General features: G+C 43.2%; 1 protein-coding gene across 7 annotated transcripts in view; it reads left to right on the top strand.

Annotated features, from left to right (window-relative positions):
• PGBD5 (piggyBac transposable element derived 5) overlaps positions 1-25,198 on the top strand; it is a 340,612-nt gene that overhangs the window by 15,630 nt on the left and 299,784 nt on the right. For all 7 annotated transcript variants that reach the window (XR_003855485.1, XR_003855484.1, XM_029594253.1 and 4 more), the window contains exons 2-3: positions 2,316-2,743; positions 24,519-24,653. Coding sequence is in view for 5 of the 7 variants with exons in the window: in XM_029594253.1 (XP_029450113.1) it covers positions 2,316-2,743; positions 24,519-24,653 (563 nt within the window). In the remaining 2 variants the exon portion in view is untranslated. The remainder of the gene's footprint in view (positions 1-2,315; positions 2,744-24,518; positions 24,654-25,198) is intronic.

Here is a 25,198-nt window from a genome sequence, read left to right as displayed (position 1 = left end):
GCAAGTGTCTACCCTTCCAACAACCAGTTCCACAGATAACTTTAACTACAGATGCATCCACCTTGGGCTGGGGAGCTCACATAGATAATCTCCAAACCCAGGGTTCTTGGACAAAACTCGAAGCAACATTCCAAATCAATTTCCTGGAACTTCGAGCTATATGTTATGTGCTTCATGCGTTCAAAGACTGCCTTTCACACAAGACTGTTCTTATCCAAACGGACAACACAGTAGCCATGTGGTACATCAACAAACAGTGAGGTACGGGCTCATATCTCCTTTGTCAAGAAGCTGCACAGATTTGGGGCTGGGCCCTGAACCATTCCATGGTCCTTTGAGCCACTTATCTGGCAGGCATTCACAATGTAGTGGCGGATCGACTCAGTAGTCAGTTCCAACCACATGAATGGTCCCTGAATCCCTCAGTAGTGACCAGGATTTTTCAGCGTTGGGGACAACCAACAGTAGATCTCTATGCGTCACATCTGAATCACAAAGTAGACAAATTTGCTCTCTACACAAACGGAAGAACCAGCCAGCCAAGGATGCCTTTGCTCGTCCTTGGAACTCAGGCCTTCTATACGCGTATCCTCTGATACCACTCATAACCAAAACTCTAGTGAAGCTACAACAGAACAAGGGGTCCATGATACTCATAGCCCCGTATTGGCCTCGACAAGTATGGTTTTCCACACTTCTAGACCTCTCAGTCAGGGATCCCATTCGCCTGGGTGTAGCTCCCACTCTCAACTGATGTATCTCAAGTGCTTATAGCTTCACGTAAACCTTCAACATGAAAGAACTATCCTTCGAAATGGAAAAGGTTTACTTTGTGGTGCAAGCAAAAGAGTATTGATCCCTTCTCCTGCCCTACAATTTCTCTCAGACTACTTATACCATCTTTCAGACTCTGGTCTCCAAACTTCATCTGTAAGAGTACATTTAAGTGCAATCTCAGCTTACCATAAGAAGATGGGAGATGCACCAATATCCATACAGCCCCTTGTCAGCAGGTTTATGAGAGGTTTAACTCAACTTAAACCACCAATTCGACCACCAGTCACAGAATGGGACCTTAATCTGGTCTTAACAAAGCTCATGCGTTCTCCATTCGAACCCATGAATTCCTGTGATCTTAAATTTCTCACATGGAAGACTATCTTCCTCATAGCCATTACATCGGCTAGAAGGGTTAGTGAGTTACAAGCACTTGTCACGTACTCCCCCTATACAAAATTCCTACATGACAGAGTGGTCCTCCGTACACATCCAAAATTCCTTCCCAAAGTAGTTACGGAATTCCACTTGAACCAATCCATAGTTTTACCCACATTCTTTCCAGGACCTCATTCTCACCAAGGAGAACGGGCCTTACATACCTTGGACTGTAAGCGTGTGCTGGCTTTTTACTTATACCGCACTGCAGTCCATAGGAAATCCACTCAACTGTTTGATTCTTATGATCCAAACAAACCAGGTAAAGGTGTAGGTAAACATACTCTATCCAATTGGCTAGCAGATTGCATACAGTTTTGCTATGAAAAAGCAGGCCTTCCTCTCCAAGGGCGAGTAAAGGCGCATTCAGTAAGAGCAATGTCAACCTCAGTAGCACATTATCGTTCAGTGCCAATTCTCGACATATGTAAAGCAGCAACATGGAGTTTTCTTCACACCTTTGCAGCTCATTACTGTTTGGACAAACAGGGACGACAAGATTCAGCCTATGGGCAGTCTGTCTTACAGAACTTGTTTCCAGTTTAATCCCAACTCCTTCTACATCCAATATGCTGTGATCTTCAGCTGCCTCATTTTCACCAACAATACTTCACTGTTGCTTCACTACAAAATGACTCAGCCTCTAGCTTGCTATTCACCCATATGTAAGGACTAGCATCCTGCTTGTCCTGGGATAAAACAAAATTGCTTACCTTGTAATAGGTGTTATCCCAAGACAGCAGGATATAGTCCTCACGAAACCCACCCGCCACCTCGCGGAGTTGGGAATGTTATATTTTATTATTTTATTTTTGCTAAAGCTTATTGCTACATATGAGACTGGAGAGAGACCCCTGTGGCAGAGAATATCATGGCATGCTGGGCATGCTCAGTGGCCTCACAGGGCCAGTCAAACGTTTCTAGAAACTTTGACAGAAAGTTTTCCCGCACTAGGGCTCCGTCAGTGACGTCACCCATATGTGAGGACTACATCCTGCTGTCCTGGGATAACACCTATTACAAGGTAAGCAATTTTGCTTTATTATAAAATATAATTTTTTATATATATATGTATATATGTATTGTTGTTCTTCTTTTAGGTCCAACCCGTAAAATGCCACCCACTGCAAGTGTAATGGACTTTTTTCAGCTCTTTGTCCCAGACAATATCATAAAGAACATGGTGACACAAACTAATATGTATGCCAAGAAGTACCAAGAAAGATTTGGAAATGACGACACCTGGGTGGATGTCACTCTGGCGGAAATGAAGTCCTTCCTGGGCTACATGATCTCCACAAGTACTCATCACTGCGAATCTGTGCTCAGCATTTGGAGCAGTGGCTTCTACAGCAACAAGAGCATCGCACTTCTTATGACCCAGTTCAGGTTCGAGAAGATCCTGAAGTATTTCCACATTGTGGCCTTCCGTTCCAGCCAGATAGCAGACAGCCTCTACAAGATACAGCCATTCCTAGATTCACTGCAAAATGGCTTAGACTCTTCCTTCAGGCCTTCTCAGACCCAGGTAGAAATTTATATTATGTCTTTCCTAGATGCTGGTTAAGATGACACCTACTGAAGAATGACCAGAGCAAATTCCGTGCTCTACTGGAATTACTTAAAAATAATCTAGACGATGTATTAAGCCTGTTAGAAGATAGGAGACACCCACAAAGCACATTGTGCTGTATTTAAAAAAGGCCCTGTGCTAAATTGAAATGTTAACAGCTCCCTTTGAGCATTACATTCAACTGCCGATGGGACTAGAGGGAACAGCTGCCCCAGGCATTAGGTCCAAAGGGGTATCATCTGCAAGGATGTTTTCATCAATGGGAATAGTAGGGGACCCATTGCATGAGCATATAGGGCACTTCCCCAGTGAACATAGGCCAGTGCCCCAAATCTCAGGCAGCAGAGAACAGCCCTTATGCCTGGAGCAGACAAAGCATAGTAGGGATGTGCAGCAAGGACGGATTTGTCCCATTCGGTATTCGTGGGGAGCCAAATCCGTTGCTCCGTTCTCGGGGGACCCCGATCCGTTCATTAGTAACTTCTGTAGTCATTTCCCAAAAAATCCCCCAACCCTTTAAATTTAATTAACTACAACCCTCCACCCTCCTGACCCCTCCCCAAGACTTACCAAAAGTCCCTGGGGGTCCAGCGGGGGTCCTGGAGCAATCTCCTGCACTCTGGCATCGGCTGCCAGTATTCAAAATGGCGCCGATAGCCTTTGCCTTTACTATGTCACAGGGGCCGTTTGAGTTCTGGGAGTTAGTGCTGTATTATTATGGCAGGTTTGCTATATATATATTCTGAGTGACTTCTACAGGGTGGAGGGACTTGGTGTTGCTGTTACTGAAGTGAGAACAAAATTTGAATTGCCAAATCTGTTGTCATTGTTACTACTTCTACTGCTGTCCAGATGAATGTCCTGGATGAGGATCTAGTTTACTGCAAAATATTTCTGTAGGTTGACTCTCTCAGGAAATAGGTGGTAGAACTCGGAGAGGGGTGGCAAGACTGAGCAGCATCAATAGAATGAGGACTACATTGATGAAATGCTTAATGAGGCATGCAAGATAGAGAGGAAGGTGAAACTGGACCACAAGATGACAGCTGGATCTAGGTTACTACAGCTACTAGACATTACCAATACATGCTAGTAAATCTACTGAGGAGGACTTTAAACTTAGAATCATTGGGGTTGGGTGAACAAAGTCCTCAGCTAAGTAAAACATGTATAAATATGGGAAAAAAGGGCAGCACCTGGAAAGTTATGTACTCTAATGCTCATGGTATTGGGAAAAACATAGAAACATGACAGCAGAAAAAGCCCATATAGTCCATCTAGTCTTCCTGTCCACCCAATTAATTTAGCTTTATTTATCCCATGTTTCCTTGAATTCAGAAACTGTTTTTGTCTCTCTTATCTCCACTAGGAGACTGTTTCATGCATCCCCTACCCTCTGTGTAAAGAAATATTTCCGAAGATTATTCCTGACTCTTCCTCCTTTCTCCCTCATCCCATGACCTCTCATTTTAGAGCCTCCTTTCTTTTGAAAGAGACTTGCCTCCTGTGCATGGAAACCTTTGTGATATTTAAATATCTCTAGCATATTTCACCTTTCCTCTAGGGTGTACATAAGAACATAAGAAAATGCCATACTGGGTCAGACCAAGGGTCCATCAAGCCCAGCATCCTGTTTCCAACAGTGGCCAATCCAGGCCATGAGAACCTGGCAAGTACCCAAAAACTAAGTCTATTCCATGTAACCATTGCTAATGGCAGTGGCTATTCTCTAAGTGAACTTAATAGCAGGTAATGGACTTCTCCTCCAAGAACTTATCCAATCCTTTTTTAAACATAGCTATACTAACTGCACGAACCACATTCTCTGGCAACAAATTCCAGAGTTTAATTGTGCGTTGAGTAAAAAAGAACTTTCTCCGATTAGTTTTAAATGTGCCCCATGCTAACTTCATGGAGTGTCCCCTAGTCCTTCTACTATCCGAAAGAGTAAATAACCGATTCACATCTACCCGTTCTAGACCTCTCATGATTTTAAACACCTCTATCATATCCCCCCTCAGTCGTCTCTTCTCCAAGCTGAAAAGTCCTAACCTCTTTAGTCTTTCCTCATAGGGGAGTTGTTCCATTCCCCTTATCATTTTGGTAGCCCTTCTCTGTACCTTCTCCATCGCAATTATATCTTTTTTGAGATGCGGCGACCAGAATTGTACACAGTATTCAAGGTGCGGTCTCACCATGGAGCGATACAGAGGCATTATGACATTTTCCGTTTTATTCATCATTCCTTTTCTAATAATTCCCAACATTCTGTTTGCTTTTTTGACTGCCGCAGCACACTGAACCGACGATTTCAATGTGTTATCCACTATGACACCTAGATCTCTTTCTTGGGTTGTAGCACCTAATATGGAACCCAACATTGTGTAATTATAGCATGGGTTATTTTTCCCTATATGCATCACCTTGCACTTATCCACATTAAATTTCATCTGCCATTTGGATGCCCAATTTTCCAGTCTCACAAGGTCTTCCTGCAATTTATCACAATCTGCTTTGATTTAACTACTCTGAACAATTTTGTGTCATCTGCAAATTTGATTATCTCACTCGTCGTATTTCTTTCCAGATCATTTATAAATATATTGAACAGTAAGGGTCCCAATACAGATCCCTAAGGCACTCCACTGTCCACTCCCTTCCACTGAGAAAATTGCCCATTTAATCCTACTCCCTGTTTCCTGTCTTTTAGCCAGTTTGCAATCCACAAAAGGACATCGCCACCTATCCCATGACTTTTCACTTTTCCTAGAAGCCTCTCATGAGGAACTTTGTCAAACGCCTTCTGAAAATCCAAGTATACTATATCTACCGGTTCACCTTTATCCACATGTTTATTAACTCCTTCAAAAAAGTGAAGCAGATTTGTGTACATCACCACTGGATGTTGGGCCCCCTTCAGCCACTGATGCCACTCTTCAAACGCCATTTTAATAGCTAGGAGTTCTTTGCCCACTATATCGTAATTCTTCTTGGCGCGGGGGGGGGGGGGGAGTAAACTTTCGAGAGAAGAACAAGCAAGGAGTGAGCCCTTGTCCCAGTTGGCAGAGAACAGCCCCCACAGCGATGTCAGAAGCATCTACCTCCACCATGAAGGGTCGTGTGGGATCTGGGTGGTGTAGGCAAGAGTCTAGCAGGAAGGCTTGTTTTAGTTCCTCGAAAGCCTGAAGGGCTTCTGTGGGCCATTCTCTGGCATTGGCCTCCTTCTTGGATAAAGCGGTGAGTGGGGCTATCTTCTGTGAATAGTACGGAATGATATGTCTGTAGAAGTTTGCGAAACCAAGAAAGCATTGAAGAGCTTTTACTCCTACTGGCCAAGGCCAATCGTTAATGGCTGAAACCTTTTCTGGATCCATATGAAATGCTGAGTTTGACATGATGTAACCCAAGAAGGGTAAGGACGATTGTTCAAATACGCATTTTTCCAATTTAGCGAACAGGTGGTTCTCGCGGAGACGCTGCAACACCTGAAGTTCTTGTTGAGTATATAAGGACATCATGGAGGTATACAATCACTGAAGAGTGGAGCATGTTTTGGAAAACTGCTGATGCATTACAAAGTCCAAAAGTCATGACTAATACTCGTAATGCCCATCACAAGTATTATATGCAGTTTTCCACTCATCACCAGATTTTATTCTTATTAAATTATATGCGCCTCTGCAATCTAACTTAGTAAAGATCCTGGCTCCTTGTAAGCGGTCCAAAAGCTCGGATGAGTGGAAGAGGATATCAGTCCCAGCAGGTGATGGAGTTGAGACCCCGATATAGGAGTTGAGGGCCTCGGAGAACCATATTTTTTAGCAACAAAAAATGTCCCAGTACATTCAGATGTTCTTGAATGTACTGGGACATTGTCAGAGTCTGAGGTAGGGACAAAGGGTAAACTCGCCCCTGAGGGGATATAGCACCGGGCAGTAAATCAATGGCGCAATCGAAGATCCAGTGTTCTGCAAGAGTTGAGCCTTTTCTTTGGAGAAAACACCTGCATATTCTGCATACTGAGGCGGCAGTGTCAGAGAGGTAACAGAAAGGAACACTGGGACGTGGCAGAGTAGGCAAGCAAGTCATAAAGCAGGTTGGGCTCCAGGCTGTGATTTGCAGGGACTCCCAATTGATGAGTGGAGAGTGCCTCTGAAGCCAGGGTAGACCTAGGACTATGGGATGGATGGATTTATTCAGGATGTAAAAGGAGATCTCATCATGGAGAATCTCTGTGTGAAGGATCACGGGAGTTGTAGTGGACGAGATGCTGCCCGGCAGGGGAGTAACAAGAATGGAGAACACTCATAGCGGTGGAGAACGGGCAACCTTGGGCAGTTGTAATTGTTGGACCAGATCAGCAAGGATGAAGTTGCCCCCAGCCCCGGAGTCAATAAGGACCAACGTGGCAAAGGTCCCCCCCCCCCAGGGTACTCCAGTGTGACCAGAACTGTGCATTGGGGAGCAGGATTCACACAGCCTAGGATTAGCTCCCCAGTAATGCCTAGGCTTGGGAGTTTTCTGGTCGCTCCCGGCACTGTCTCAACATATGTCCCTTACCACTGCAGTACAAGCACAAGCCTAAGGAATGGCGGCGCTTCCTTTCTTCCGGGGTGAGGGGACTGCGCAGAGTTGCATGAGTTCATTAAGAAGAACATAAGAACATGCCATATTGGGTCAGACCAAGGGTCCATCAAGCCCAGCATCCTGTTTCCAACAGTGGCCAATCCAGGCCATAAGAACCTGGCAAGTACCCAAAAACTAAGTCTATTCCATGTTAGCCACTGCTATTACTAGCAATGGTATTTTCTAAGTCAACTCAATTAATAGCAGGTAATAGACTTCTCCTCCAAGAACTTATCCAATCCTTTTTTAAATACAGCTATACTAACTGCACTAACCACATCCTCTGGCAACAAATTCCAAAGTTTAATTCTGTGAGTGAAAAAGAACTTTCTCCGATTAGTTTTAAATGTGCCACAGGCTAACTTCATGGAGTGCCCCCTAGTCTTTCTATTATCCGAAAGAGTAAATAACCGATTCACATCTACTGTTATAGACCTATCATGATTTTAAACACCTCTATCATATCCTCTCTCAGCCGTCTCTTCTCCAAGCTGAAAAGTCCTAACCTCTTTCCTCATAGGGGAGCTGTTCCATTCCCCTTATCATTTTGGTAGCCCTTCTCTGTACCTTCATCGCAATTATATCTTTTTTCAGATTCGGTGACCAGAATTGTACCCAGTATTCAAGGTGCAGTCTCACCATGGAGCGATACAGAGGCATTATGATATTTTCCATTTTATTCACCATTCCCTTTCTAATAATTCCCAACATTCTGTTTGCTTTTTTGACTGCCGTAGCACACTGAACTGATGATTTCAATGTGTTATCCACTATGAACCAGGAGACCAGACAGGACCTTTACCAGCCCTCGTTCCCCTCAGGTTGAGCCCTTGGGTGCTGGGGAAGGCAGGACTTAGGAGAAGGTCTCCTGGAGACGAGAAGAGGTGAGCAGTCAGTCGTGGCAGGCGGCAGATGTGAGGATTCTATCATGGTCCAGAGGTTCAGGACAGGCAGCAGACAGACGAAAACCAGGAATCAAGCTGAAGTCGAACCGAAGAAGCCAGCAAGCGGGACCTGGAACTCAGGAGCTGGAGAAGAGCATGCAGGAGCAGATGCAGGCACCAACCGGGTACTGGGAGTCAGGAACAAGCAGGAAACAGCAACTAGATACTCCCAGAGACTACCTGGTGCAGCCTTTAAATAGTCCCAGGGTGATGACATGAGGAAATGGGCCAGGCCGTGGTTTCCCGCCACGGCCCCTTTAAATTCAGGGCAGTCGGGCAAGCGTGAGCCTAGTGGGGGGAGCTGCCCAAGAATGCTGAAGGCATCTCCCTCGTGGGGAGAACGCCATGAGAAGGCTCCGCCGCAGCCCGCAGTGCTGGAGGAGAGCCTAGCGGTAAGAGGGGACCCGGCTGCGGCCACAATTCTCAACAGCTATAGTGGCTACTTGTAATTCTAAAAGACATGAAGATTCATCATCACAAACTTGTGAAGGAAAAAGATAATAAAAACAGAACATTATATAATCTCTTGTAAGAAGCTAACCATAAACTGACAAGTTTGCCACCCAACTAGCACTGTCAGGAAGGAATTGAGAGCTGATTTTGTGTTGAGTATTGGAATTTTTGTGTTCATCTGCCCCAAGTGAACGAATCATAACTGGACTGACTGGATGGACCAATTTGTTCTTTCTCAGCCTTCATTTACTATGTATGTATGTTACTATGAGTCTAGAAGAAAAATCTTAAGATTGCTCCTTTTACATACAAACAAAGCAAATGGTTACTGAGGCTAAAAGTGTTTAGTAGACACAAATCTATAAGCTATGATATACTTTTTCTGCTCAATAGTACTGAAGAGAGCTAAGTTCATCTGAGGGACACACAATTTCCTCATGATCCTAAAACCATCATCTGAGACGAAAAACAATTTTATAATCTACAATTAATTCCAAGTTAGAATTTTTGCAATAAAGGAGAACTATGCCACAGCAAGAACATGTAATCAAGTACTATAAACTGTCATACAGTAGTATATAGTGATAGTTTTGCTGTCAGTAGTACCTCATATTTACAGCATTATTGCTGCAATTCAACAAAAACAAGTGATATTGTAATTCTAACTAGAGATCCAATACAATCTCCATTATTGCCCATTTCCCAGCTATACAATTATTTGGTAGTATGGCTATGGCCTCTTTTGCATGGCAGAGTGATCTCAATTAAAAGCAGGACCCAATGCATCCCAGTAGTTTTCCAGTCTCAGAACATTCAGGGCAAAGAGGCTTTGATAAAGATGACAGGTTTTTTTTTTCCTTCTAAACATGGCAATTTTGCAGAATTATTCATTTTCTCCATTTGTTAATTTGTCTTAAGAGTTTGATAAATGAAGTTCATTGTTCCTTTCTTAAGAGACTTGGGAGGATCATTCAATGTCAAACTGATGTACTGGGTTTATGGATACAAGGCTACACTATAAAGCAAATGAATGGGGTTCCAAACAAGGGGTCAGAACTTTCTAGTGATAATAAAGCAAAACATTAAATTTCCAACAATATCACATGGTGTAGAACTTACTGAGTCCAAGGATAAACCAGAAGTAGGGAAATCAGAACTACAAGTCAATGCATGCAATGGGGTAAAACCAGAATTGAATGAAATGAAAAAAGAATTGTTTTTATTATCTTAGGCAATTGGCTTTCAAGACTGCAGATTAACCTGCATGATCAGTTAACCAGTTAAAAAGGAGGAAAACAAACTTTCTTATTACAGTGATATCCTACAGATCATGTTTTATGGTGTTAGTTGGAATATTTATTTGTTGATTTTTATATACCTACTTATCAAAAAAACAAGAGAACATAAGTGTTCTGCTCACCTATTTATCTATCTATCCTTGTACACTGTATCATGAATGAATCTTTTATTTCAAAATATGTATAAAATTTCAGCTATATCAAACTTTTCTTTTGTTTAGATTAACATACCTGTACCTCACTCGTACTATTAAATATCCCTTGCTTACACTATCCCACCCCACTGAATATATTGATTTATTCAAAATCAAACTACACCCCTTATTCATACAATCCCGCCCCAGTAAAAATGTACTCATCTATTGAAAACCCACTTTAAAGACTTATCAAATACCCCTAACTTTTTGTCAGTTTTTAACTTTTTGTTATTTTAACATAGAACTGTTTTTTGCAAGATTTTTATTACAGAATACCTTCTTATTTTAAAAGACATCTTTTGTTATACAGTTCCCAATGATGAAAATATTAAGATGGTGTTCCAGAAAACCAGTTCTATTCCAGATAATGAAAATGAACAAATTTTATTTCAAAAACACTCTTTTTTCTCAAACAATTCCCAATGGTGGAAATATCCAAACAGTATTCCAGAAAACCAGCTAGATTCCCAAAAAGTGAATGTGTCCAGGTATTATTTCAAAAGCCAGACACCATGGCGTTTCGGCGGAGTCCCGCCTGCATCAGGAGCACTTCAACCAGACGTAGACACATATATCCAAATTTATATATGGGGGAATTTGAGATACAGGTGATGGCATCAGAGATGTATACAGCCCATGTTACAATGTGGAAACAGTTTTTTGATGACATATTGATTATCTGGGAGGGGTTTCGTGAAGACCTTGAACAGTTTATTGAATGGTTAAACACCCAGAATAGACATTTGCAGTTTATAGCGGATATTAATAATAAAGTCATCCACTTTTTGGATATTGAAATTAGCATACAGGATGGAGAATTTGAGTTCTCTATCTTTAGGAAAAAGACTGATAGGAACACAATTCTACATTTCCAGAGTTGTCATCCAATAAAATTAAGAGAGAACATTCCCATGGGGCAATTTCTACGGTTAAGGAAATTGTTCTCTTCCAATTCAGAATATCTTTTGAGAGCAAATGAGATATTTGATAGGTTCAGGGAACAGGGATACCCCAAGAAAATATTAAAGAGCAATGAAACATGGGAGATGGGCCAATAGAGTTATTGTTAACACCAAGACAAAAAGAAAAATTTACTGACCTCATTTGATATATGCTTGTTCTATTCTCAATTGATTGTAAAGCTTGCTGCTGAATTATGCTTCATTGTAAACCAAGGTGATGTTTGTAACGTGCCGCGGTATAGCAAATGTTGCTTACCTGGTGTAACAGGTGTTCTCACAGGACAGCAGGATGTTAGTCCTCACAAATGGGTGACATCATCAGGATGGAGCCCTGTACGGAAAACTTTTCTGTCAAAGTTTCAACAAGCTTTGACTGACACTGGCACACTGGGTGCACTGAGCATGCCCAGCCTGCAATTATCCCTGTGAGCCACAGGTGTCTCCCTCAGTCTTCTTTTTTCCGCTCTGCAGTCAGCATAGCGGTTGGAGCTCTGTGAGGATTTTTTAACTAATTACCTCATGGAAACACTTAACTTTTCACTTCAAAAAACACTTTTCCCTGCACAGGTCTCCCTCCGCGTACGTTTTTACGACGCTCGGTGAGTACTAATTCTTGTGAGACTGGAAAATTGGGCATCAAATGGCAGATGTAATTTAATGTGGATAAGTGCAAGGTGATGCATATAAGGAAAAATAACTCATGTTATAGTTATACGATGTTAGGTTCCATATTAGGAGCTACCGCCCAGGAACGAGATCTAGGCGTCATGGTGGATAATACATTGAAATCGTAGGCTCAGTGTGCTGCAGAAATCAAAAAAGCAAACAGAATGTTAGGAATTATTAGGAAGGAAGTGGTGAGTAAAATGGAAAATAAGATAATGCCTCTGTATTGCTCCATGGTGAAGACCACACCTTCAGTACTGTGAACAATTCTGGTCGCCGCATCTCAAAAAAGATATAGTTGCACTAGAGAAGGTACAGAGAAGGGTGACCAAAATGATAAAGGGGGATGGAACAACTCCCTTATGAGCAAAGGCTAAATAGGTTAGGGCTGTTCAGCTTGGAGAAGAGAGATAGAGTTCTTTAAAATCATGAGAGGTCTAGAATGGGTAAATGTGGATCAATTATTTACTCTTTTGGATAATAGAAGGACTAGGGAGCACATAAGTTAGCACGTAGCACATTTAAAACTAATCTGAGAAAATTCTTTCTCCTTGGACAAGCAGGATGATAGTCCTCACACATGTGTGACATCATCAGATCTAGAACTTTGACTAGGCACACTGAGCATGCCTAGCATGCCACTATCCACGCATCTATGTGGGGCCCCCCTTCAGTCTCTTCTTTTTCGCAGAGCTGTTTGCCTCTCGGTTTTTTGGTAGCTCTGCTCTTTATGGTCTTTTCTTGATACTTTCATCTGTATTTTTTTTTCGATGGAAATATTATCCTCTGGCCCCCCCCCCCGTACCCATGTGCCGTAAGGGAATTCTAGGGGCCACTTTCAACAACATTGGACTCCCAGACCTCAGCTGGCCCACCAGCAAAGCCCCACCACAGGGTTTTGACTGGACCCGAGGGAGTATAAGCCCAGTACTTCTACCTTTGGCCTTGTCGCCCTTGGTCGGAGGTCGGCCACAGTCCTTCCAGGACCAAATGCCACAGATCACCTTGGACCACTGGGTCCTGTCCATCATCTATCAAGGGTATTAGTTGAATTTCCTGAGTGTCCTGGAGGACTCTCCCCTCTGTGCGTCATGGGGCCAGATCCCACAACAGGAGGTTCTTTTGACAGAGTTCTCTGCCCTGTTAATGGCAAGCTCAACAAGGACCGGGATTCTACTCCCAGTACTTCCTGATTCCAAAGAAAACAGGGGGGGTTACACCCCATCTTAGATCTGAGAGCCTTGAACAAATGTCTAAGAAGAGAAAAGTTCAAGATGGTCTCATTGGGCACCCTGTTTCCCCTCCTGCAAAGAGGAGATTGGCTTTGCTCCCTCAACCTAAAGGAAGCCTATGCCCACATAGGAATCTTTCCCGACCACAGGAGGTACCTATGATTCCTGGTAGGCAACAATCACTTCCAGTACAAAGTGTTGCTGTTCGGCCTTGCCTCAGCCCTATATGTTTTCACCAAGTGCGTGGCAGTCGTGGGGGAATACCTTCGTTGTCTAGGGGTGCATGTCTTCCTCTACTTGGACGACTGGTTGGTCAATGTGGCCACATGCGAAGGGGCACTTCATTCCCTCAGCTTGATCATACGGCTGCTGGAATCCCTCTGATTTGTTTTCAACTACCCAAAGTCCCACCTTGTTCCGTCGACCCGATTGGACTTCATTGGGGCCCGCCTGGATACGACCCAAGGCCGGGCTTTCCTTCCTTATGACAGAGTGCTTGCTCTAGCATGTCTGGTGAGGTTGGTCCGCTCCAGCCAATGGGTGCCTTATGCTTCGGTTGTTGGGTCACATGGCTGCCTCTGTCCATGTCACTCCCTTGGCCCTCTTGCACATGCAGAGAATCCAGTGGACTCTGTGTTCACAGTGGTGGCAAGCCTCCCAGGACCTCAGTATGCGGATGTGCATCATGCCACTCCTCCAGATCTCCCTATCCTGGTGGGAAATTCTGCCCAACCTGGAGTGGGGGGTTCCCTTTCAGATCCCTCCATGCCAGGATGTGCTCACTATGGATGCTTCCAGCCTGGGCTGGGAGGGCGCATGTGGACGGCCTCCGCACACAAGGTCTCTGGTTGGCCCAAGAGGCTTCGTGCCAGATCAACTTCCTGGAACTTAGGGTGATCAGGTATATGCTCTGGGTGTTCCGGAATAACCTGTCCAATTGAGTGGGCCTGGTCCAGACCGACAAAAAGATAGTGATGTGGTACATCAACAAGCAAGGAGGTACCAGATCACTCCTCCTCTACTAGGAAGCTCTCCATATTTGGTCCTGGGCCAAGTCCCAGGGAATTCTGCTCTGGACTGTGTACCTAGCAGGGTCGGAGAATGTGATGACAGATCGCCTGAGCTGAGCATTCCATTCTCATGAGTGGTCCCTGGACCAGGCGGTGGTGACTCACCATTTCCACCTATAGGGGGAACCGGACATAGATCTCTTCGCCTCCCCCTACAAAAACAAAGTAAACAACTTCTGCTCCCTTCACTGGGGAACTGGGAGACCAACCTCAGATGCCTTTGCCCGTCATTGAGGTAAGGGCCTTCTGTATGCATATCCTCTGCCTCCACTGATGAAGAAGACTCTCCTGAAGCTCCAACAGGATGGGGGGGGGGGGGGACGGACCATGATTCTAGTGGCCCTCTGGTGGCCGATGTAGGCTTGGTTCCCAATCCTTCGGGACCTCTCTGTCAGGGAACCGATCAGTCTAGGGCCTCCTCCGACCTCATCACAAAGGATCGAGGCAGGCTGTGCCATCCCGATCTCCGGGCACTGTCTCTGATGGCCTGGATGTTGAGAGATTAGTCCTGTGGCCCCTTGACCTCTCTTAGGACATGTCTTGGGTCCTGGTAGCTTCTCGAAAGCTGTCCAGCAGGAAGTCATCACTTTGAAGTGGAGGAGATTCTCCATTTGGTGTGAGAGACATGGCTTGGATCCATTTCACTTGTCCTACTCCCAAGTTGTTGGACTACTTGCTATCCCTTTCCGATGCTGATCTGAAAACCAACTTGGTCAGAGTGCACCTCAGTGCTATTGGGGCCTACCACCATGAGGTGGATAATTTATCAATTACCATGCATCCTGCGGTGAGCAGGTTCATGCGAGGTTTGCTTCAGCTGAAACGTCCCCTGCAGCCTCCCGTTGTGTCCTGGGATCTTAACATACTTCTGGCTTTCTCATGCGAGATCCCTTCGAGCCATTGCGTTCCTGTGAGTTGAAGTACCTGATATAGGAAACACACCTTATGGACACGGAGAGCAAAAAACTTCAACAGGAGTGGGTGGGAACATGTGTCTATGCTGTGGCGGTCCACCGGAAAGGGGGGGTAGCAGTTTTAATCAGCAAATCCCTGAGGGTCGTTATCTTATCCTAATAGGAGTGTGGAATACCAAACCAATTATTCTCTGCAATGTTTATGCTCCAAACGCCTATACCCATGCGTTCTTTATGCACCTGAGCAATTTACTTCATACACACACCCAAGGCACACTTTATGTCGCAGGGGATTTCAACTGTGTTCATGATACCTCGCTTGTTAAAAATCTCCCACAACGGGGGAGGGGGGGGGGGGGGTAAAAAAAAAAAACAGGAATAGCCTACCTGTGTCATCAATTAAGCCTCATGGATGTGTGGCGTACTCTACATCCTACCGAAATAGATAACTCTCACATTTCGAGATCCCACGTATCGATTATATATTACTCTCCCGGGACAATTTTTTTTTTAACATAGCTTCAGTGAACATTGAATCCCAGGCTATATCTGACCACTTCCCGATCTCCGTCCAACTAAGCTCCCAGACTCCCGCTCATAAGGCCCGCATATGGCGTTTTCCTAGTTTTCTTAAAGATGACATACACTTTCAGGCTTTTCTGCAGAACAAATGGAAAGATTTTGCCAAAAATAACCAACAACATGTAGATACGCCTCACCTATTCTGGAACTCTGGAAAAGCAGTACTCCAAGGAGAAATTATTGCTTATGTCCACTTTCATAACAAACAATTAAACAAGAATATTTTACACTTAGAGACAATGCTCCATCGAGCTAAAGGGGCACTGATACAGCAAAATTCGGATAGTAATTATACTAAAAAATAACCAGAAAATAGAACTAGCGAAAAAAGTAAAGAACCTAGGAATAATAATGGACCTCGAAATTAATCTAAAACAACACATATCGCTAAAAGTAAAAGAAGGCTATGCTAAACTCATGATCCTCAGAAAACTTAAACCGTTACTAACTCCTGCAGATTTCAGAACAGTCCTTCAGGCACTAGTTTTCGCCAGTACTGATTACTGTAAAAGTACCTTCTAGGTACACCTGGCCAGGTAAGTAATTTCTCCATTATTTAAAATAGCTTTCGAAACTGATCAGACAAGGTGAGGAAACTAGCCTGATATAAAGTTTGTGTAAAGGTTGGATTGTAATAACTGTCTTTGATTTTATATATTAGGTTTTATTTTAATTTATGAATGTGAACTTTGTGAACCGTTGTGATTGCCACTCAGAACTTTCACATTTTGAGTTACTGCTGGTGATGTTTTATTTGTGTGTGCATGAAAAGATAATAAAATAAGGAAGTAATCTAATTGCATTCTTTTTCTTTAGTGATTGCAAATTTTTCTTTAAAGCTTTTAAATTGGTATAAACAGAAGGCTAGAAAGCCAGGCCAAGGGGCCTCCACCGTAAGCCCATTTAAGGGATTTTCCACACAGGCTACGAGAAAATTTGAAAAGAAGTTGGTTGCAGAGGTAAAACTCATAGTAAAAATTTTTTAAATATATTCAAAGCAGGATGCCTGCAAGGGAGTCAAGATGGACCGTTTGAAGATTGAGGAGTTAAAGGGGCACTTTGGGAAGATAAGGCCATTGTAGAAAATCTAAATGAATTCTTTGCTTGTTTACTAATGAAGATGTTGGGGAGATATGCATTCCAGAGACAGTTTTCAAAGGTGATGGTTTAGATGAACCAAATCATGGTGAACCTGGAAGATGTACTAGGCCAGACTGACGAACTGAGGAGTAGCAAATCATTTGGACTGAATGGTATATGCCCTTCGGTTCTAAAAGAACTCAAAAATCAAATTTTAGATCTATCACTAGTAATTTGTAACCTTTATTGTACTTGAAGGCTGGAAGGTGGCCAAAGTAACCCGAATATTTAAAAAATGCTCCAGGGGTGATCTGGAAAACTGACTTAAGTGCTAGGAAAAAATCAGGGAACTATTCTAAAAAACAAAATCACAGAACATATAGAAAGACATACTTTAATGGAACACAGCCAACATGGATTTATCCAAGGTAAGTCTTACCTCACAAATCTTCTGCATTTTTTGAAGGGGTTAATAAACATATGGATATATGTGAGCCGGTAGATTTGGATTTTCAGAAGGCATTTGACAAAGTACGCCATGAAAGAAAATTAAAAAGTCATGGGATAGGAAGCAATGCATTTCTGTGGATTGCAAACTGTTTAAAAGACAGGAAACAGAGAGTAGAATTAAACAGTCAGTTTTCTCAGTAGAAAAAGGTAAAAGGTGGAGCATCTCAGGGATCTGTACTTGGACCGATGCTTTTTCATATATTTATAAATGATCTGGAAATGGGTAATGATGAGTGAGGTGAACAAATTTGCAGATGACACAAAGTTATTCAGAGAAGTTAAATCTCAAGCGGATTATGATAAATTGCAGGAGGACCTTGTGAGACTGGAAGATTGTCTGTCCAAATGGCTGATGAAATTATAGACAAGTGTAAGGTGATGCATATAGGGAAAAATAACCCATGCCGTAGTTTCACGATGTTAGGTTCCATATTATGAGTTATCACCAGGAAAAAGATCTAGGCGTCATAGTGGATAATATATTGAAATAGTCGCCTCAGAGTGCTTCGGCAGTCAAAAAAGCAAACAGAATGTTAAGAATTATTAGTAAGGGAATAGTAAATAAAACTGAGAATCATCATGGAGCAATACAGAGGCATTATGACAGACTGCACCTTGAATACAGTATGCAATTCTGGTCACCGTATCTCAAAAAAGATATAGTTGCACTGGATAAGGTTCAGAGAAGTGCATGGAAGGCTCTCCTATGAGGAAATGCTATAGATGTTAGGGCTGTTCAGCTTGGAGAAGAGACAGCTGAGGAGGGATATGATAGAGGTCTACAAAATCATGAAAGTAATTGAATGGGTGAATGTGAATTGGTTATTTATTCTTTGGATAGTACAAGGATTAGGTTGCATTCCATAAAGTTAGCAAGTAGTACATTTAAGACAAATCGTAGAAAATTCTTTTTCACTGAATATAGAATTAATCTCTGGAATTCACTGCCAAAGGATGTTGTCAAGGCAGTTAGTGTAGCTGTGTTTAAAAAAAAGTTTTGGATAAGTTTGTGGAGGAGAAGTCTATAAACTGCTATTAATCAAGTTGACTTAGGGAATAGCCACTGCTTATTATTGGCTTTAGTAGCATGGGATCTATTTAATGTTTGGGTACTTGTAACCTGGATTGGCACAGTTGGAAAAAGGATGCTGGGCTTGATGGACCCTCAGTCTGACCCAGTATGACAACTTCTTATGTTCCTAGTTATGGCAACTTACCAAAAAGCAGTTGAGTCTTTTTTTGCTGTATGATTTAGGGAATTTTTCATTTCGGTTGCAGGGAGCTGTGCTAATGATTGGAAGTACAGCTGGAAGCTAATTAAAGAAGCTGCTGCAGGAAGTTAGTGGGCTTTTAAGAAAAGAAACTCTGCCTTCCTAGAAAACCATGTGGGGTGTCAAAGGAAGTGGACTCACCCAGACTTGTGTACTGGCACCCAGCTGTTGGTTTGGGATGAGGAATAGATTCTAGATAGTCTGGTGGACTTGGGCAGTTGTTTATCCAAATACCTTGGGCAGTTGTTTACTCAAATACCTTACTGGAGAAATTGTGATGTCTCAAGAAGACAAGTGAAAGTTGCAAGTGTAAAGTGATACTTGACTTGTAGGATAAAGTGGCTTTTCACTACAAGTAGCTTTTTCTGAGAATGTGTTCCACAAAACTGTCAGCATGGTTTTCTGGTGACAAATCAAAACATAATTCTTGACTATAAGACTAAAATTTGTCTAATTTTTAGTGGAGCCTGCCCTGTTTCAATATCTGCTTGAAATCTGATTTAAATAGTGTATTTTCTCTGTAGATGTCATGAATCCTGCCCGCGGAGCTATCCCCCACGAGCTAGCTCCTCACCTCCATGCTGCTGCTTTCCCCATCGCGGCACAGAGCCACCGATGTTCTTCGCGGCCGGTGCCGCAGTCAGCTCTCCTTCGCCATGGCAGGATCCTTGGACTTTGGCCTGCCTGGTGGCCGGAGCCGCCTCTGCTTCCTTCTGCAGCAGCAGGAGCCGCTGCCGATGTCTGGGCCTGCTTCTCGGCCCAGCCCTGCTTCTTTTCAGTCGAGGGCAGCTGTCCACGGTCCTGCACAGCTTCCTGTTCCTGCTCCTAGGCACGCGGCCGCACCTCCTTGCTAGATTTAAAGGGCCCACGGCCAGATATGCCCTGGGCCCCACCTAAGGACTGTTTCCTGTGTTAGCCCTATATAAGGGCTTCTCCTGCATTTCAGCTTCGCCTTGCATCGGAGTTACTTCGCTCCTGGAAGTTCCTGTCTTCCAGCGCTCCGTCAGGTCTCTGTTCATCGTTGGAGCTCCATGTCTCGTCTGCTTCCTGTGTTCCCTGTCCTCGTGGCCTAAGGTTCCTCGTCCAGGCTTCCTGACGTTCTACTCTTCCTGATGTCTCTGAGGTTCCGCCCTCCTTCGCCATTTCAAGTCCTCATGATCCGCCAGCTCTTGTGGTCCTCCAGATGACACCTTGTTCCGTCATTGGAGTCTCGTCGCATCTGGATCCTTTTCCTGTGTTCCCGAGTTTTCCTGGACCTGCCAGCTCCTGTGGTTCTCCGGATGTTCTTCCTGCGCTCGTCCCGCTCTCCGCGTGGTCCATGACCAGCCTCTTCAGGCTGTGTAGGGCGCGCAGTGGGACAGGGTGGTCCGTGACCAGTCCCGTGGGTGGACTGTGTAGGGCACCCTGAGAGACAGTGCCAATGTCTAACCTTCCCTGCTTGTCTTGGCCAAGAGTCTTCCAAGTTCCCCGTCTCGTCGAGAGTCTTCCAAGATCTTCACCCACTTCCAGTGTCTTCACGTCGAGAGTCTTCTGTGTTACAAGGCCTCCGTCTGCCTTCATCCTCAGTCCGGCCTGCTGCTTCATGCCGATCCTAAGCGGCAGGTCCGAAAGGGCTGGGAACAGTCGGAGGACTGTTAATATACCAACATCAGCTTGTTGGCTCTGGAAGCATGCAGGTCCGGCAGAGGGTCAGAACTTGTCTTCGCCCATACTGGGACATGCCGCCAACCCTCGGTTCGGTCCTGGATTCATCTGGGATCAGGCCGAGGGCCAAGGGCACACTAAAACCCCTCAGCTGGGATCGCTCCCTAGCGTTCCTGATATGTAACAGTAGATAAAGCAGGATGAATCAGTAGGCAACATCATTTGATGGTGCAGATACAGCATTTTTTTCACAGCTGTATAAAAGCTAGAAGATTTTACTTAACCTGCACAGACATCATGCCCTACAATCTCTGTGCAAGGCCCCCTTAGTCCTTTTTTGGTCTCTGGACCTGATCAAATGTGTTTGTCACTTGTCAAAAATTCTTCCTGTGATTTCAGCTGCCTTTGTTAAACTTTCATCTTTCTGTTCTGCTCTTTCATTGCCTGAGAACAGTTTATTTTTAACTATTTTGAAAATGTCATTGGGTTTTTTTCATCTATAATTACTTGGCTCCAGGTTCTTGGCCATTGTGTGGCCGGTTCAGCAAACTTGATTGGCCCCTTTTGCTGTTACAATTCCATCCTTTGATTTTGCTTCAGTTTTCCTCATAGGGTCAGAGAAGAAAGACAGTGGCTTCAAATGGTGAAAACATGCATTGAGAAGATGTCCATTTCTAGCCATCAGAGGATTTGCATAAGATGGTTGGACTTTGAACATAATGTCCTTACTTGTGATATCTTCTTTAAAATATCAGTTAGGGCTAACAAGTTTCAAAGATTGAAACTCTTTGACATTCTTAGCTTGATGCCAAAATCTGAGTCATGCTTTGAAGGACCCAAGAACTGTACTGTAGGCATTCTTGAAGCTAAGATATAAGAGGAGGTCCTGCAGTAGGACTCTTTCCCACTGTACATACCTGATGCACAAGAAAGTTCTTCAGCACTGAGTTCAACCTTGAATCAGGATGCTGAGAATTGTGCAGAGGTGTGTGTTCTTCATTGATGCTTAAGGCCATTGGCAGAGATATACTGATAACTGTCTTGCCCATTCCAAAGCCATGATGTCCAGAGTTGAGCTAAGCCTCTTGTAGAGTGATCATACTGTAATGATCTTCTGTGATCTATACTACATCTTTCAGTTCTTCTCCTTTGGCTGCTCAGGAGGGTATTCCTTCCAACTGTGTCCTTTTTAGTTTGGGCAACAGCAATAGGAGGTGGACAGAGAGGTTCTTTCGGCTCTCTCTCAGCATGGTAAGCATCTGCATATATTAGTTGACTTTGACTGTGACCTTATAGTACCAATTCTAGTTATCTTTGCCAAGTCACAGATATCAAAGCCAGTGAGCCTTGACTCATCTTCAGTGATATCCAGGCTTAACCATAGCTGAACTGCCTCTGATAAAGAAGTATGTCTAGCATCAACATCCCTCAAACTTGAATCCACAACTGCCTCTCCGTCCACTCATGGGATAAGACTGTAGGGTGAATTCTACTTCAGACTGGTGATCCACTTGTTGTGTGAGGAATCTTGGGTTATGCCTTATGGTTTGGCAGTTCTGACTCTGATTGCTCCAATCTCCAAAGCTCCCTTCACATCTTGCTCTTCTGCAGACTAGGAGTAGATTTTCAGAAGACCTGTTCTTTCCAATGGATAACTCTTTAAGCTGGATATGGAAAGTGAGCCAGGATGCTTGGTTTTGGCTTACTTAGATACCTGTCCACCAGCTTCTTCACAGAAAAGAATACACGCCAATCTGTAGTCTTGAATCGATCCTGAAAAGGGCTGCGTTTATTCTTCATTATCCAGTGGGTATAAGTCAGACAGACCTTTATGGAATAAGATTTTCCTAGCATGCTATGTTTAGCTTCACATAGTATCCTGTTAGATCTGTATGACCAAGTATATGCATACTGCGCTGCAAAAGATACAAAAGATGCTAAGTTTCATTCTCTATTGATTTCAGAGGATTTTGCACAACTATGAAGAAGAGGAGCAAGGAGATGAAGATGTTGATGAAGTTGAGAGTAGTGTGAAAAGAACTTGGTCTGCTCAATCTATGATGTTTTTGAAGCTGCATTAAGAACTCTGATCATAGTTACTGGAGTCCACAGACTCTCATGGCTGGAAACCTTGGGCTTTAGAAAAAATATGTATATAGGGAGTAATTTTCAAAGCCATTATGTGCATAAAACATGTAAATAGCTTATTATTTCTTATTTAAAAGATGAATTTTAAAAGCTCGGTGTGCGCCTCTATCACGAGATGCACGAATAAATCAGAGTTGCTTGCGCTAACTTTATTTTAAAAAGCGCCCTGATACACACATAAATACCACGGTGCTCACATCTCAAAAATTTCTAAAAAAGATGCAATATGTGGGCAGGGTGTGGGCATTTTGGGGCCTGGCCAAGGAAGCATGCAAAAATGCTTAAGTGCCTTGGTGCATTCTAAGGTTCCCTGTCACATAACTAAAGGGGATGGAACAACTCCTCTATGAGGAAAGACTGAAGAGGTTAGGGCTGTTCAGCTTGGAGAAGAGATGGCTGAGGGAGGGATATGATAGAGGTCTTTAAAATCATGAGAGGTCTTAATGAGTAGATGTGAATCGGTTATTTACACTTTCGAATAATAGAAGGACTAGGGGGTACGCCATGAAGTTAGCAAGTAGCACATTTGAGATTAATAGAAGAGAATTCTTTTTCACTCTGCGCACAGTTGGAGTTTGTTGCCAGAGGATGTGGTTGGTGCAGTTGTTGTGGCTGGGTTCAAAGGGGGTTTGGATGGGTTCTTTGAGGAGAAATCCATTAACTGCTATTAATCAAGTTGACTTAGGGAATGGCCTCTGCTATTACTAGCATCAGTAGCATGGGATCTTCTTGGTGTTTGGGTGCTTGCCAGGTTCTTGTGGCCTGGTTTGGCTTCTGTTGAGGATGGGAGGCTGGGCTTGATGGATCCTTGGTCTGACCCAGCATGGCAGTTTCTTATGTTCTTATGAGCCATTTCTGAGGGTTTTAAAAGATCTGGGGTAACTGGGGGGAAGTGTAGGCTATCAAACCGGGGTGGGGGTTTGAACTAGTAAACTGGGAATGGCGTGAGCGCTTGCAACTATGTACCACGATAGTCAGCTACTCTTAGCACTGTCTAAAATCCTATGTATGTGACGCGTGAGCACCTCCACCTTTGCAACAGGCAGGCAAATTAGCAAGCGATCTTCATGTCTACCAGTCATCCAGCTATCTACATTCCTAATGATCAAATTATCAACTATGACATCCGACATAACACTTTCCTATTAGGCACAATCCTATTAGGAAAGGGAGATCCCATCCTCAGTGCGAGAGGATAATACATCATCTGGAGAGCAGGTCCTAGCTACAGGATCACTTCTTGCTACACCAAGCTGTTGCTTACTGTTCAGGTGTACTTGCTCCTCTAAGGCAGCATAGGGGCTGTTAGACTAGAGTTGGAACTTGGCTACTATGTCCCTTAAGTCTCCTCTATATATCTCTGTCTGCCTCAGCTTCTACAGATCGGTCACTTTAACTTCCAAAGATCAGATTCTTTCTTTGAGAGCCAGGAGCTCTTTACACATACAACCACTCACCAACTGGAAGATAATCATACATGTGCTGTTCTGGAAAAAAACAGGAAGGCCCCCATCATGCTGCTGGATTGCTGTCTGTATCTTTATATTGTTGAATTCTTAGTTAATTTACGTTACTAAGGGAGTAGGTATTTGTAAATTAAAGACCTTTAAATGTATGTGGTGTAGTTAAAATTAATTTGGCAAAGACCTGAAAGGACACAATAATTAATTTATTGATAATGGCTGGGAAACCTCCTTGTTTTAGATAAATCCCTGATTGATTTTTGGTATGAAAATGTCTTATCCTCTTAAATGGGATGAGTCTATAAATCAAAGAATCTGTTTATAAGAACATAACATAAGATATGCCATACTGGGTCGGACCAGTGGTCCATGGAGCCCAGTATCCTGTTTCTATCAGTGGCCATTCCAGGTTACAGGTACCTGGTAAGTACCCAAACATTAGATAAATCACAAGCTACTATTGCTTATTAATTACTGTAATACCTCGCATGCATCTGACTTTGCTACTCCAGCCCTTTCTCCCCTCAGTTCTAACTCCCTTTCTTTACATGTAATTTCTTATTTCCTAAAGTTATTGTAAACTGATGTGATAGCCACTTGAACGTCAGTAGAGAAAAGTTCTAAATAAATAAAATCACCAAGAAATAATTTGTTTATTTCTGCATTGTAGGTGTTACATGAGCCCTTGATTGATGAGGATCCAATCTTCATTGCTACATGCACAGAGCGGGAGCTGCGCAAGAGGAGAAAAAGGAAATTCAGTCTGTGGGTCCGGCAATGTTCTTCCACAGGTTTCATCTGCCAGGTTTGTACAGAAGTGGAAAGAAGTGTAGAATTTCTGTAATCTTACTTTTAAGGCATATTAAAATCTAGTGAAAAGCCATTAGCCAATAGGCTTATTGCAATAAAAATTAAAATATAATCTCCCTATCTTGTTTCATCAAGAAAGAATCGAAGGCACAGCATTGGATTATGTTGTAATGTTATTGTGTTTACATAAAATCTAATTGACAATGAAAAAACACTCAACATGTACACATTTATGGGTTTAATTATAGTCCTATCAAGTCAAACATTCAAATGTCCTATGTTACATAATTCTTTAAATGATTTTAGGTTTATGAATGGAAGTTTCATGATGTGTATTTAGTTATTTTCTGTTATTTAATGTAAGTATATATAACCAATTGGAGGTTATCAATTTTGACACATTCAGAATGTTATGTTCGTGGACCCTTGGGCCGGTTAGGACAGAGGATGGAGTGCTGTGGGGTCCACAGCAAGTGTCCCAACCAGGAGGCGGTTCGGAGACCCGGAGCAAGCTGAGATACTGGACCACGGTGGAGTCCT

Source organism: Rhinatrema bivittatum, chromosome 3 (assembly GCF_901001135.1).
Source record: "Rhinatrema bivittatum chromosome 3, aRhiBiv1.1, whole genome shotgun sequence".
NCBI lineage: Eukaryota > Metazoa > Chordata > Amphibia > Gymnophiona > Rhinatrematidae > Rhinatrema > Rhinatrema bivittatum.
Note: the sequence above shows the minus strand (reverse complement) of the source record. Positions and strands in the feature narration are given on the sequence as shown.